Source organism: Triplophysa rosa, linkage group LG2 (assembly GCF_024868665.1).
Source record: "Triplophysa rosa linkage group LG2, Trosa_1v2, whole genome shotgun sequence".
Taxonomy (NCBI): domain Eukaryota; kingdom Metazoa; phylum Chordata; class Actinopteri; order Cypriniformes; family Nemacheilidae; genus Triplophysa; species Triplophysa rosa.
This window is the reverse complement of record NC_079891.1, coordinates 25,838,986-25,854,078: the sequence shown is the minus strand read 5'-3', so window position 1 is coordinate 25,854,078 and position 15,093 is coordinate 25,838,986. Positions and strand designations below refer to the sequence as shown.

The following is a 15,093-nucleotide window of genomic DNA, read 5'->3' as shown; positions in this document are numbered from 1 at the left end:
GCCCGGACATATCTTGAAATATCTCAGTGCCATTGTTTTGTCTCAAGATACACATCAGTAATGGTTTCTTATAAGGCATTTTAATAAAAGTGACTTAAATAGCTTAAATGAACAAGGCAGTCCTGGCTTAGGCTAAGCCTTGTCTATGAAACCGGGCCATTATGTTTAAAGTTCTAAATTTACGGCTGCAACTGTTTTGTTGTTCTTAACATTGCAAGCCATGTAAAAGAGAACATTATTAATGTGATTGTTGAAAGAGAATACTATTGTTAAACCTATAATATCTCCCCTTTCTTACATAATAGGACATTACAACTATAAATATACAGTAAAATGAGTCAGTTTCTGAAAATAAAATATATTAGGTACTGTGTCAATAATGTTCATTTTAGCTAAGATAATGTTACTTTTAACTAAGATTTCTGATACCTGTGGATTTATTTAAATGCATTCTCAATTTTAGTACTGTAGTTCCGTTAAAACTAGATACCACATGTTGGTGCATTTCAAAATCACCAGTACACTTTAACCCAAAACAAACACGTGAAACAGTAGAAGCAAATGTCCGACATAAATGTCAAATCGAGTTGAGTTTTGCTCTAACGCTATCTTTATACAATACTTAGACATTTTGAATTCAATTGAGTTTTCTTTAATAAAAGTAACTGTCTAGGATAAAGTGGACAAGCAGGTTATATGACGGGTGATGACGCAACACAATTTTACTGGTGAATAGTGTAGGTTTAATTTTTAAGGTACATTTCTGCATGGGTAAACCTTAAAGTGACTACAACAACGCCAGTAGGGCCTACAGTAAATATTTCCACAGCTGCCAGTAAAAAAATAATCGTGAATTGTTAATCTTACAGTTGTCACAGTGTGTCACAAAAGTTTTGTATTGGTCAACAGAAAATGTAATAACTGTGTAGAATGGCAACATATAAAACCCATTTAAAACTTTTACCACCTAAAAATGTGACAACCTGCCTTGTTATTTATATAGAAATAAACTTGTGCTGAGAACACATTAAAACCTATCTCAAAATCTACACTGGTGCTATACATTATATTGATGTTTTGTCACAGACTCTATTTACATTTTGAAGTATTGATGTAAGTGGCTCAGATTGCACAATTACATGGGCCAGTGACACTTGGAAAAAGTATACGTTGAAGAGGTTTATGTAACAAATCATACAGCATTTTAAAATGTATTTTAATAAAAAATAGCCTGCATAAAATAGCCGGTAACAAACTAATTCAACGGGTCAATAAAATCAACTTCATATCTTATCTGTTTTTCTCCTTGAGATGGCGCTGCAGCACCCGTCTCAGTGGCATTGCGTTAGAGTTAATGTGGGTAGTGTAGTGTTGCGCTTTTTGCTACGCCTTTAAACGTGTGTGTTTAAAACTGACAAAAAACTACAATTACAGTGAGAAGCGAGGAGCAGGGTTTAGCAAACAGTGCCTTAAAGCAACACCAAGGTTGAGTGAGGTTGGAAGCAGGGAGTAGCAGGACGCAAGGTATGTGCGCGTCAATGTCTTGTTTACCATCAAGTATCAACGAATGTCATCGGCAGAACCGAGTCTCGTCTTTTATATTGGCTTCTAATTGAGTAATAAATGTGCTTTCTACTACTGTAGTATTGGTTTCGAAGGTTTGTGTGACTCTCTGGTGTTTTCAGCATCTAGTTAGCTACCTACCTCGACATTATTTTCAATATCAGAGGCGCAAATTAATTTAAGTTAGCCAAAAAGTGTTGCATAGGAAAATAGCCTTTTTTAAACGCAACATGTGTATGTAGCTTTCATTGCTAGTTAGCATGGCGAACATGGAATTGCTTCACGTAAATCGAGCCAGAATAAATGCATAATGTTACGGTTTGTTGTGAGTTTAACGATAGACACCTGACACATTAGTTTATACTGCACAGTGTACTGCAAATGAGTGTTTGTGTGGCAAGACATCAGTAGCACGTTAACCTGCTTGAGTTGGTGATGTCAACAGTGGCTGTGCTAATTCTTTTACATCTTAAAGTTGGCAAATCGTTCTAGATTTTGGGTTTAAACACAACCACGCATCCTCCTACAATCTCTTTATAGCGTTTACAAGACATTAATACGATTTTGCAGAGAGCGACTTGAGTTTGAAAACCTAATGAGGTGACAGGTTAGATACTGACAGCATTGATGGACATCATACCTTTATCATCAGTGGTGTAGGACAACACATTGGTTTGTAGGTTTTGAAACACAGCCAACATGTGGCAGTCATGTGCAGAATTCCAGTCAAGCTTATGTTTTTAAGACCAAAGTCAATACACTACACAAACTCAGGCTGCTGGTTATCTAATAATCATTATAGCGAAAGGGCAAAGCCGAAACACTGAGTTAAATGATAACTATTATTTTTGTGTAAGCATAATTGCTTGGCTGCTAAAATGAACATGAAATCAAGTTTGATCTGCTTACTTCATGCACATTTCATTTATTGTGAATGATTCCTCAGAGCAAGTTATAATTTTAATCAAAATGTATACAATACCCCTCCCCTTTAGCCACCGGTCGTGAAATGTTAAACTATCTGGATAGAATCAAGACTTTAGATTGTTTATCTTGTTCAATTTCATGTGAATTTATGTAAATCGAGACATCTCTCATTGTCAAAGCATCTCAGTTTACCCGAATTCATCCTAAAGCTACAATCTGTAACTTGTTTGGTTCACAATGGTAAACTTATAACAATGATTAGATTTGCGTAAGGTTTTGTCAGTTTGATGTCATAAAGTAACTAAGCTGAGGCAACATTTCTGCTTTATTTTATGTGTTTACAATGATTGTATGCATGTACAGTTACAGTACATATGCTGACATTGTTTACCAGCAAAAGTCTTACAAAGAGCTCATTGAAAGTCTAAAGGAGTTAAAACAGTGGCAGAAATTCCTCCTTTATACTAAGAAAGTGGCCCCGTGGTATATAGATCACTTCGGATGACATAAATATAATAACACTGTTTTAACGTTTCAGTTTTTTAAAACTACATACACATTTGAACAAAATACAACCACCAGAACATTTATAACCGAAGTAAAATGTTAAACAAATTCAAGAATATTTAAGATTTAAAGGAGCAATGTGACAGCAACAAACAAAGATTTAAAGGAGCAAACAAACAGCACTTGAGCTTAAATGAGACTTGGTTGTTTGACGTAGGTTATGGTGTCGACCATGATTTGTTGCAATTTTGAGGTGTTCAGTCTTATTATGATTTAAGAAAATAAATGCGATTGCTCTCCTCACGAATCAACTGTTTCTAGTTTTTCACTGACGTGTCTCTTAAGTGTTGAGGACTAGTGCTTCTTTGAGCCTACATTCAGTATGAGTAAAATACTCAAGTACTTTTAAAATCAGATACTCTTAGACTTTTACTGAAGTCGTTTTGAAATTGTTGACTTGTAACTTGTAATGGAGTAATTTTTGCTGCAAGGTATCTGTACTTTGCTTAAGTATGGTTTTCAGGTTCTTTACACATCTGCATATATGTCGCACTGTACAGCCCTGGTATATATATTGCATTTCTGTCAATAGATCCTCGTAAATATTACACACTGGACCTTTAATGATCTATGTACGATTAAAAATAAATAAATAAAAAATGAATCCGGAAGTGCCTCTGGATCAGTGTTTACATCTTGCGATTTGATCCAATGCCTGTACGCTTACGGCAAGTCCTTTGCCGATCCCGCTCCCCTAACGTTATCTCCAACAAACACTTTCTTGTCTGCTCTCTACTGTCCCGTCCAAATAAACACATAGAAATCCCCTAGAATATAGACTTAAAAAATGCTTTTTCTATGTTCTGAAATCATGTTATTTTTCTTAAGACTTGCTATTTTTGGGTAGTTTAGTTCTCTTTGATTTGTGTTGCGTTTAAATGTCAGTCAAACCGCACCAGAGAAGAGGTGTACCCGAGAACCATCTTTTCCACGGTCTTGTCTGCTTGTGTGGTATGCACCAAAGTTCGACTGGCATCTTTCACACGTTTTCAAATGAACTGCACTAACAGAGCAATCAAACCAGTGTTAGTTTTATTAAAAACCAAACAAGCCAAGTGTGAACACACCCATAAAACATGCAAATTCCATTCAAAGTTGTGCATGTGTACTGGTTTGTTTATAACATTGTGTACCTCTCATCCATCTCTGATTCCCTATCTATCTATTGGTTAGGCCTGGATTTGGCGGCCGGAAGGAAGGAACAGTGTGGCATCCCTCTCCTCCTCTCATGTCCCCTCCCTGTGTGTCCTTGCATGTCAGTTACCCCTCGTCACCCCCCCCTGTGTCCCCCCTGTCAGTCCTTCGTGTTCCTCCCCCTCATGCTTGGGACAGACCGGCCGCCTCACTGTCAGACCAATGACTGCCTGGATCATACTGCCTGTCAGCCTGGCTGCCTTCTCCATCACTGGGATATGGATAGTGTGAGTGTTTCAATGTGCTGTCACACAACAATCTATAGATTATATATATGAATATTATTACCCATCACATTAGTTGTTCTTAACATTGAGGGAAAAGTGATGTTCACCCAAAAACGAAAATTCTGTCATCATTTACTCGCCCTCTTGTCATTTAAACCTGTATGACTTTCTTTCTTCTGCAGAATATGTTGTGAAACCAAACAATGTCGGTACCCATTCACTTGCATTGGTTTTGTGTCCATACAATAGAAGTGAATGGGTACCATCTCTCTTCGGTTACCAACTTTCTTCAAAATATCTTCTTTTGTTTTCTGCAAAAGAAAGAAAGTCATTTCACACATCGCTTTAGCTTTAAATTGGAAACGTATCAGGGTTTTTCCTGCATAGAGAAATTGGAGGCGGCCGCCTCCGTCAAATGTCGTGCCGCCTCAGGCTCTCGCCAAAATTATGTTGTGAGTCTTCACAAGAAATGCTGCGTGCATTTAACAGACTGTCATTTGTAACTGCAGTTGCGGCATTACGCCACAGTGTAGGCGCGGTTTCGTTATCAGCACACTGAGGCGCTAAAAAGAGTTGCAGAGCCAGCCTGTGTTTCACGGCTGTTTGTTTTGCATCCAAGTACGTTTAATTTCTTGAAATTTCTTAAATTAACATGATGTACATCATTGTAATGTCTTTAGCTGTGCAGTTGGATCGTTGAATCAGCATATACTGTACACAGCGATTTCGCCAGTATGAACGCACATTGCGTTTAGAATGACTCGCACACGAATGACTCATTTGAACCGATTCATTTAAACTATTGAACTTTTCAGTCACTAGCGAATATAAGAGATCATTGAATCATTTAAAGTGAACCACAGAGAATGCAAGATGTGAATGAGCTTTCCTCATTTTGAAAGACTGGTTAATTCAGTTGGCTATTGTGGGCTGAAAAGTTAGTTGAAATGATAAAAATGCTTTATTTGATTAAAAAAAACATTTCTGTTTGGTTGAATAAAAGTAATGTTTTATATAACTTAATAATTGTCATTTTTATCTAATTTTGTTAGAACTTTTAATATGTCAATCTCAAAGTCACTTTGGTTAAGCCACTTAAAGGTACGGTAGGCCTACGTGTGTGTGTACAAGATCAGGATGGCACCACCTTCGCCTCATTTTGAGCCAGGAAAACCCTGCGTATACAATAACGCATTGTTCTGTCCTCAGATATGCCATGGCTGTAATGAACCACCACGTCTGTCCTGTCGAAAACTGGTAAGTGGAGCTTTATTTCCACAGTGTGTAGAATGTGAAGTTCACATCATCTGTCACATCATCGACATCCACTGTGATTATTTTAAGGTCGTACAACGTGACGTGCACAGAGGAAACGGCCAAGCCAGGCTTCCCGAAAACATGCTGTACCATTCAAGACATCCCCCTCATCAGGTAGTTATGCCAGCTTTATTCCGAGCTCTCGATTATTTCCAGCGTGACCTGACCGAGTCGTCTTTGTCTTTGGTTTAGTAAGTGTGGATCTTACCCTCCGGAGAGCTGTCTGTTCAGTCTCATCGGTAATGTGGGAGCTTTCATGGGTAAGAATGCCATCTCATATTTCCACGCTGGCGGTGGCATCTCGCATAACAAAGCACAGAAGCATGACTAGAAGTATTTAGCGATGCAATACTGATTGAGTCACAGTGGCAGGGGTGTCATACAGACATTTAACTGCATGAGGGGGCGTGTTGCGTATTTTAACACTGATGAATGTTTGTCTTGCTCCATTGTTTGTTTTGTATTGAGTGAGCTGATATGGTGCAACTGCAAGATTAGGAGTTTGATTTACATTGATGGGTTCTCATCTGTTTGTATTGATGAGAAGTCTGTGGGGTGTTATTATAACACATAAGATACTAAGATCTGAGAAATAAGAGACTTGAACAATTAGAATCGTGTGTGTGCACAGCTAAAAGGTAAAACGTGATGTATATACAAGTCGCCCCAGAAAGTGTTTAGACACTTAAAGTGATAGTTCACCCAAAAATGAAAATTCTGTCATCATTTACTCACCCTCTTGTCATTTTAAACCTGTATGACTTTCTTCTGCAGAGCACAAAAGAAGATATTTTGAAGAATGCTCACAATAGAAGTGAATGGGTACTGTCAACGTTCTTCAAAATATCTTCTTTTGTGTTCTGCAGAAGAAAGTCATACATGTTTGAAATGACAAGAGGGTGAGTAAACGATGACCGTGTTTTCATTTTTGGGTGAACTATCCCTTTAAGCTGCTTTTGAAAACAAATTACTTGTTTGGCCTGGAAGATTTAAATTAGTTCTCAGAAAAGATTGAGCGTAATTTGTTTGCAAATCCAACTTAGTAATACTCAGCATAGTTCTCTGCCAATATGTTCAGCAATACCCTTTGTGGGTTTATGCTAAGTTACACTAAAGGAACCAGACAAAAAAAGGAATTTGTTAAGGTATGTGGAAGTTGCACGCGAGTTTTGTTTTTTCAGTGTTTCTGTTCTTCTGTTTCCAGTGGTTTTGGTGTGTTTGCTTCGCTACGCTCAGATCATCGAGCACAGGAACCACTGCTGGCTCAACACCAGTGGACTGGTGTCTGGATGCACCAATGCTGTGGGACTGGTCATGGTGGGCAACTTCCAGGTGTGTCTTTGTGTCTTTCTTTTTGTTGCATTAAAGGAGCAGTTCACCAAAAAATGTAAATTCTGTCTTCATTTATTCGCCCTCATGTTGTTCCAAATCTGTATAAATGTCTTTGTTTTGATGAACACAGAGAGATATATTTGGAGGAATGCTTGTAACCAAACAGTTCTTGGACCCCATTGACTCCCAAAGTAGGAAATATTGCTTTATAAATTTCTTTGTTCTGTTAAACACAGAAGAAGATATTTTGAAGAATGTAGGAAAGCAAACAGTAACCTTTCCTACTATGGTAGTCAATGGTGACTAAGAAGTGTTTGGTTTCAACCATTCTTCCAAATATCTTTCTCTGTGTTCATCAGAACAAAGAATCACATCATATTTTTTGGCCTTCTGTTGCGTGTGCTGTTGTATGAGAAGAAGACATTTAAGAGCTGACACTTCAACTTCTGCTCTTGTCAGGGGCAGTAAATTCAGTGCATCAGACTGATGCGTCGATCATCAGCATCAGAGTGTTTCAAAGAGGTTGATGTTCTCAAAGTGATTAGTATTGATCCGTGAGGGCAGCCTCATTCCTCAGAATGGATTTTAGAAGGAATTTCACTCCCTCAGCCTTAATAGTGCCTTACGCTGAGTGTGCAGTAAGGACGTTTCTTTTTGGACATAGACAAACGTGTAAGTGCTCTAAAAGGTATTTAGCGCATCCAAATCTGTTGTGTTTTGTTTTCAGTGCTCTTTTAATTTTGCTGCGTCTCTTTTTCAGTGGTGCTGTGTTAGCACTGGAATAATACTTGATGCTTTTTGACCAGGTGGACCACGCTAAAACACTTCACTACGTAGGTGCGGGCGCTGCCTTCCCAGCAGGCATTCTGTTCGTGTGTTTGCAATGTGTGTTGACGTATCGGGTGGCTGTCACTGCTCTGGACTACTGGATGGCTCACGTGCGTGTGGCACTGGCTACTGGTGCTCTCATCACGCTGGTTCTTAGTATCCTTACTTGCTGAGTGTTATGTATGAGTGTTCACAAATATTGTTTAAAGTGATAGTTCACTTACTCCAAAATAAACATTCTGTCATCATTTACTCACCCTCGTGTAATTTAAAACCTGTATGACTGTCTTGTGCAGAACACAACAGAAGATATTTTGAAGAATATTAGTAACAGAAAACTGTTGTTCCCCATTGACTTGCATTGGTTTTGTGTCTATACAATAGAAGTGAATGGGGACCGATGGTTTTTGTTTCCATTCTTCAAAATATCTTTTGTGTTTTGCATGAGAAATAAAGTCATGCATGTTTAAAAAACAAAGAGGGTGAGTAAATTATGACATAATTCTCATTTTAGGGTAAACTACGCATTTAATACTTTGTTTACATAATTTCACTTGACAAGCATCGCTTGTTTGAGTTAAACAACGAAACCCTGCACAAACACATGGATTTTTCTTATTAATAACTACGTTTAACATCTGTTTTAATATTGAATGCCAGTGTTTACCCTTGCACATCTCCATACAATGATTACCAAGATACTATTGTGATGCTTTTTTGACATTTTGGAGCTGAACGGCCTCTGGTCACCATTCACTTTCATTGTATGGAAAGAGCAGGAAGAAGTTACAAAAGGGCGAGGTCTAAGAAAAGTCATATTTTGTGCAGTGCTCACTGCTCAGCTGTTATCTCTGGCTCTTGAGGTTTCTGTCACGATCAGCAAGCCCATGTCTCTTATATCGTAGTGCAGGTATAATCCAATTGCTCAACAATAGATGTTGGCATGGAGACGGATGAGCTCAGCTGGAGTCTCCCGGCCTTTCTGCTTTATCTCTCCTGTGTTCTTCAATGATTTATGAATTGTTTTTTCCAAACTGGAGCAAAATGTGCGGTAGCTGGGAGATGTAACTATGCACAGCTATTTTGCCAGTCTTGGCCATAAGTAATTAATAGATTTCTTCCCTAATTTCATAGTTGCCATATTACTGTAAATTGTGTGCTCTATACACAAATATAGTTTTAACATGCTGTTTTGTTTTTTGCCTGCATTTGTTGAGCCTAATTTTGTTTTAAGTAGACTTTTTGTAAGCGAAGACTTGCCATTATACCTTAAAGACTTGTCACATAAGGTCAACATAACACTAGACAGTTTATACTGTATTTTCCAGTTGTAAGCTTTTTTGTGTGATTGTTCATGGACTCTCATGGGGTAGTCTGCGTGTGTATATCACCAAATATTCATGGATAAGACACCTAATATGCACACACCATTCTCATCATTCAGATTATAACAGCTGTGTGTTCGTGCATTTCTCTGTTTCTCATTTTCATTGAAAAAATGTTACGCTCCTTGACCGGCCCCTTTCAGGTGGAGTATTCTTCATCCACGAGAGCTTCGTGTTACAGCACGCAGCAGCCATCTGTGAGTGGGTCTTCACTGTAGTCATCCTTGTATTCTACGGGACTTTCACCTACGAATTTGGCACCGTCACAACCAACACCATGTTGGCCGGCCTCCAGCGGAGCCTCTCTCATGGGTCCGGAGTCCTCATCGGAGACGATGTCCAAGTAGGAGCCCTAGGAGGTGGTGCCACCAAAGGGTTAAAATCCCCAGGAGGAAGTAGTACCTCCACCCATCTGAACTGCACTCCTGAAAACATAGCAATGCTTTAATCCTTTTATTATCGCACACGCGATCACGTCCTGCCGGGTGGAAAGCCTCACAGTGGTGCTCTGAGGCACACTTTAAGATTAAAGTGATCGAGATTTAAAAGAACCGTCCAGTCAAAGTCAATACAGATTAAAAATCAATTGGGTTTACATGTGTGGCTGTTTATATTGATGCAAGATTCGAGATTTTATGTTTGTTTGATAGATTTGTCTGCTTTTTGTCCTTTTTTGGTTTTGCTATAAGGCTGACGAGAAGGACAGGATAGTTATTTTTTAAAGATAGAATGGGGGCCCTGGTCACATGGTTTGTTTTGCCTAAACTGTTGCACTGGGCGATTAAATATATTTTTTACGGTTACGTTTGCACAAATGTTTCAGGGGTGTCTCTCGTTGAGCTTGCTACTGTTTGCCCAACTTTGCTGTTGCAATGGATTTGCACGTAACACAGATGTGACCCTGCCTGCGAAAACCCAGCTAAAGTTAAAACTTATTGGCCCGGTTTCACAGACGAGGCTTAAGGCTAGTCCCAGACTAAAATGAATGTGTGACCTGTCTTAACTGAATATAACTTGCCCAGAAATATCTTAAAATATATCTGTGCCATTGTTTTGTCTGGAGATGCACACCAGTAATGTATTCTTCTAAGGCATTATATAAAAGCGACATAAATATCTTAATTCAACTAAGGCATAGTCCTGGCTTAAGCAAAGCTGTGTTTATGAACCTGGCCATTGTTTTCTACATAAAATCATCCCACATAATGTAAAATACAATATTGACTGAGTAATGGCATGACAAATGGAATTAAAACTTTGATGCTTTAAATTTCATAATTATGAGATTTTAGTCTGGTTTTCACAGGCAGGGTCGTGATTTATAACATTTTCATTGCAGACTATCAGGATTCAAGTATTATATTTTGAAATAGTGAATGTCTAAAGTATGGCGGAATTATATGAGAACCTTATTTTGGAATTAGAAGAGAAACAAAAGATTTTAATTGAAATATCATTTAAAGCGTTAAATTGATTTTAAACATAATTTAATACAAAAACAAAATCGTGTATAGTAATTGTGGCCTTTTTATTGTCATGTTGGCTTGCTTTGTTCCTGTTTTGTTCAGTTTTTGTTTCTTGATGAGGTGGGTCTTGTTTTTCCACTTTGAGAAAGGGAAGTGATGCAAGGTGACACCAGCTCAAACTCCGCCCTCCTTGTAAGTTAATACGTTTTAGAGTAATTACATTTGTACTTACTGTACCTTTAAAGCAGGTACAGGTAAAATGTTTTTGTTTTCTTTCAGTTTTTTAATAATGTCTCCGTCTTACGGGTCATTAAAACCCATTCGGAAAATGCCACATCCAGTCACCTAGTGACTTACTGCCTGCATATCTCCAAACATTTCTGCCGTTTGCTTTGAACAGTTTTGTGCTTCATTGTGACATAACTACAAATGGTGTGGAACGAGTTATATTCTACATAACATGAGTCAACATTTCTTTTCAAAGTTTTTCATATTTTGTTGTTGCCAAAGGATGCATCTCATTTAGTTAAAGGTACACTGAATGCATTTTATTTCATTTGATTACTTTTATGTGTTGTAGGACACATAGCCACAGAGAAACCAGTGTCATTTAGAAAGTTATGCCAATGCAGTACAGCAATATTACATTTCAAAATGGTTCGTGAATTGGTGTCCAGGCTGGAACCTAGGAAACCATAGTTGAACTTTTTGAGGGTTGAGTGGTTATGGTGGCCTTAATGTTACTGTGGTATCTGTGATGATTTCAATTCAGGCTGTCAATCAGAGGCTCCCTATTGCTTTTTCATCATGCTTGAATTCTTTTGTGTCACACAGAAATGTGCCAGTTATTCTTTCTGTATGTGTTTTTGCCCTTCAATGGGTTTGTGCTGCCTCTCAGTTTCACGCCAATGATAACACTGTAAATTTAGACATAGTCTCTAGGCATCATACAGTATGTGTTTATCTTTGTTGTCACTTTTATCGGAGAGCTATTGAAGCATTGTTTGACTGCTCTCATGAAAAAGATGTTTCACGGGGTGCATAGATGAAAGTGTCGATTAAATCCAATTGATACTGATTTCATTGCTTCCTGTACGGTTATCATTACAACATACCTAAGTCAACTCAAGCCAAACATACAGTGATAATTGCATAAAGGGTCATATTTGTTTTATACAACACATGAACATAGAATTTTAAGGAAAAAGTTGAAGTTTCAGCTTATGAACCTAACATTGATGTAATTTCTCATTTATTGCCTGTTTTGTCACATGCAGAAGTGCTGATTTGATGGATTTCAACAATTATTATAAATGACATGCAATACTTAACATTGCATTTAATGCATATTTTGAAGCTAATAGGTCAATTATTTATAGGTCACTTTAGAGCAAAATATGGTTTAAGGGTTGTAGAGTTATCTTTTTTTACCCGTTTGGTTTGGTCAAAAGCTGTACTGTCAGGTGGGAAAATTGACTGATATTTTGTTCAAGTTTTCTGACAACTTTTGAAATGTATGTATACTTGTGAGACAATGATGTACTTCTTTGCATCCTTTTTTTTTTCTTCATCCTTTTATATTGGGTTAAGGATCTCTGCATAAATCAAGACTACTTTTATGGATATTTTCAGACAGGTAAAACAGCTGGCTTTGGGTTTAAATGTTTCTTTTTGATGTTCTGACTTTTAGCTGTTGTATGGATAGATATTTTTCTGATGCCTTTAAATGATATAGTTGAACATTTTTTATCAACAAGTCTGTTGGGATTGCAATGAAGATGTAAGGTTCACGCTACAAAATCAAAAGAAAACAATACAAAGAATATTTTTATTTTATAAATCACATATGTACTCAGATTTACGTATCATTTCAATGCTTATTCTTTGACAAGAGATTTATATGAAATAACTACCAAAACATCCAATGAGAAATAAACAAGTGTATATGTATCTCTGTCTGTGATCTTTTGAAGATAATGTTTGTATTGAGACCAATGGCATAAACCAAATGTGTAGACAAGTTTAAGAGAATATGAGAAAAGTAATTCAAACACTTCTATGGATGTATGTTCAGCTCGAAACTTTGCTGCAGTGATCAAAACATTTTATGTTTGCCTTTATGATAAGTTACATTACATCTAAAACCCACATACTTACATTTCCTAATTGGAAAAGGACGACAATGTAAATAATCGCTAATTATAGTATTAAATAAGGCGTTCATTGCTTATTATAGGGACGATAAAGAAATAAGGAATGTAATCTCTTCAGGGAGCAAAGTGTATTGATTCTAAATCATGGATCAAATGTAATTTCACATTATAACATAAAACTACTTTTAGCAATAAACCTTTAACATTTCATAAAATTGAACGTTGTTATAAGGCTACATTTCAGTGACATCTTTTATACAAACAGGTCTCGGTGCATAGCCATACAGTAAAAAAAGATATAATTTAAAACATTGCTGTTTTTTCAAGTACAAGCAAACTCAATCATTCAAAGTCTGATCCCTGCCGAGTAAACTCTCACTTCCATTCATATTCAAGTCATGTATACATGGCTCCATGTAGATCTTCCAGCCTGTGTTCTCTTTGTCTTCTCCGTTCCTGTAGAATATACAAACACGTATATATTGTGGAGTCTAAAACTATAAAATCCATATACAAACCATAAATATGCAAATTACTTGATAACAGTAAACTTGCTTAAATAAGAAAACAGCTGTGTCATACCTTATCTTTTTTAAACTCCTCATAGTCTGGATTGTCAGTGGGTAGTTCAAGTCGACACAAGGGACATGAATTGGTCTGTAATTTTATAATTCTTATGATGAGGTCACACTATCTAATAGTAATTCTCTTCTAGAAAAGTCTTAGGATCGTATACATTTGCATAGTACCTTACTGAGCCACGGCAGAATACACCCCGTGTGGAACAGATGCTTACACGGCATCTCTCTTACGGTCTCTTGCTCTTCAAACTCCAATAAACACACTGGACACTTCAGTCCTTTATCTGTTAAACGAAGAATGTGAACCACATGTAGCAGACATCGATTTAAGTCTCGTATTCACTCAAAATGTTGGCAATGCTACAACACATGAACAACAACATGACCCCTACTTTAACTATAACATTCAACAAATATTTGATTGATTATCGGAGTCATTATTTTGTATTAATGTATAGCTAACTTATAAGAGCTGACTGTAAAACAACAGACAGTCACCTGCTTGTTCAGGGGAGATAATGACCACAGGAAGACTCTGAACCACAGCCTTCGCTGCAGGAGGAGGAAGTCGCTGGTCCCAGTCTGACAAATCAAATGAACCTGAGTCTATATCGAGGCCCTGCATTAAAGACCTTCAGCCAGAAAACATTTGTTATCAGTTACATCCTCACAGCTGACAAACGTAACCTTAACTATAGAGCTTAGTTTTAGCTTACATGATATACTTTGTATATAACATGACTATATACTATCAATCTGGTGTTTTAAGGATGTAAAGGTACAGCAATTCCAGCCACACATCAATGCAATGTTTTTCTAAATCCTCTAGATGGCGTCGTTTTGTTACCTCGCAAGTTCCAGCAATGCATTCTGTCGGTACTGTTCTTCAGGATTTGTAGGTTCACAGTCATGCTCATCGAAGTATGAGGCCATTTCTCAACTAATTCACCTGATAGACGCACAAATCAAATCTGAATGAGATTTAACATCAAACTTGAATGCTGGCAACCTTTAGATTCATCTGGGTTTCTAACTCTAGGTTTAAAATGTACTCTCACACACCGTTAAAGAACTATCATGATAATATTGCCTTACTAATAATGCCTTTTTTACTATTTGATTTTACGACCCTGTTGCTAGATGTTAGTCCTACTATTACTTACAATGCAAGTATTCTCATAACAGATATCGCCTACCTTTACAATAAAAGACATAATAGAAACACTATATTAAGTGTCCGCAAAACACAGCATGAAAACACCTGGATTTATTCATTCAAGCGATGTAAATGCTTATAGACTCAAGCTGACATCCGTATCAATAACACAAATGTCATGTCCTGCTGCTAACAACTGGTTAGCATAATGATTCAATCCTAACCTTATTTACCAACGCTCGTAGAATATAAAAAATACTAACCTTGCTTGTTTAAAAGGGCAACATATGACAGAGTAAATTCGACCGTAAGCTTGTAAATGTGTCTTTTAAATTCACTTTTCGTTTGAAAGTGCTGATCATCAAGGATGAAACTTGTTTCACTGCACTGTCAGCGC

General features: G+C 37.3%; 2 protein-coding genes across 2 annotated transcripts; one reads left to right on the top strand and one right to left on the bottom strand.

Moving 5' to 3' along the window:
* The first annotated feature begins 1,395 nt into the window (after positions 1-1,395).
* Positions 1,396-12,756, top strand: tmem150aa (transmembrane protein 150Aa). Its single transcript, XM_057363383.1, has 8 exons — positions 1,396-1,524; positions 4,231-4,478; positions 5,688-5,735; positions 5,823-5,909; positions 5,988-6,055; positions 7,000-7,127; positions 7,934-8,111; positions 9,484-12,756. The coding sequence occupies exons 2-8, from the start codon at positions 4,414-4,416 to the stop codon at positions 9,786-9,788; spliced, it is 879 nt and encodes a 292-aa protein (XP_057219366.1). The 5' UTR covers positions 1,396-1,524; positions 4,231-4,413; the 3' UTR covers positions 9,789-12,756.
* On the bottom strand, positions 12,616-15,091 carry rnf181 (ring finger protein 181). The gene is made up of 6 exons (XM_057363399.1): positions 14,960-15,091; positions 14,388-14,489; positions 14,039-14,172; positions 13,709-13,824; positions 13,542-13,616; positions 12,616-13,415 (listed from the first exon to the last, which is right to left on the bottom strand). Exons 2-6 carry the CDS (start codon positions 14,471-14,473, stop codon positions 13,356-13,358), a joined length of 471 nt encoding a protein of 156 aa, XP_057219382.1. The 5' UTR covers positions 14,474-14,489; positions 14,960-15,091; the 3' UTR covers positions 12,616-13,355.
* Between the last annotated feature and the right edge of the window lie 2 nt (positions 15,092-15,093).

Coding starts and splice junctions, on each gene's coding strand:
- rnf181 (XM_057363399.1), bottom strand. CDS start 14,473: ATGGCCTCATACTTCGATGAGCATGACTGTGAACCTACAAATCCTGAA. Junction 14,173..14,387: donor GCATTGCTGGAACTTGCGAG/GTAACAAAACGA, acceptor TTCTGGCTGAAG/GTCTTTAATGCAGGGCCTCG. Junction 13,416..13,541: donor AGGAGTTTAAAAAAGATAAG/GTATGACACAGC, acceptor TATATTCTACAG/GAACGGAGAAGACAAAGAGA.
- tmem150aa (XM_057363383.1), top strand. CDS start 4,414: ATGACTGCCTGGATCATACTGCCTGTCAGCCTGGCTGCCTTCTCCATC. Junction 4,479..5,687: donor ATCACTGGGATATGGATAGT/GTGAGTGTTTCA, acceptor TTCTGTCCTCAG/ATATGCCATGGCTGTAATGA. Junction 5,910..5,987: donor CAAGACATCCCCCTCATCAG/GTAGTTATGCCA, acceptor TCTTTGGTTTAG/TAAGTGTGGATCTTACCCTC.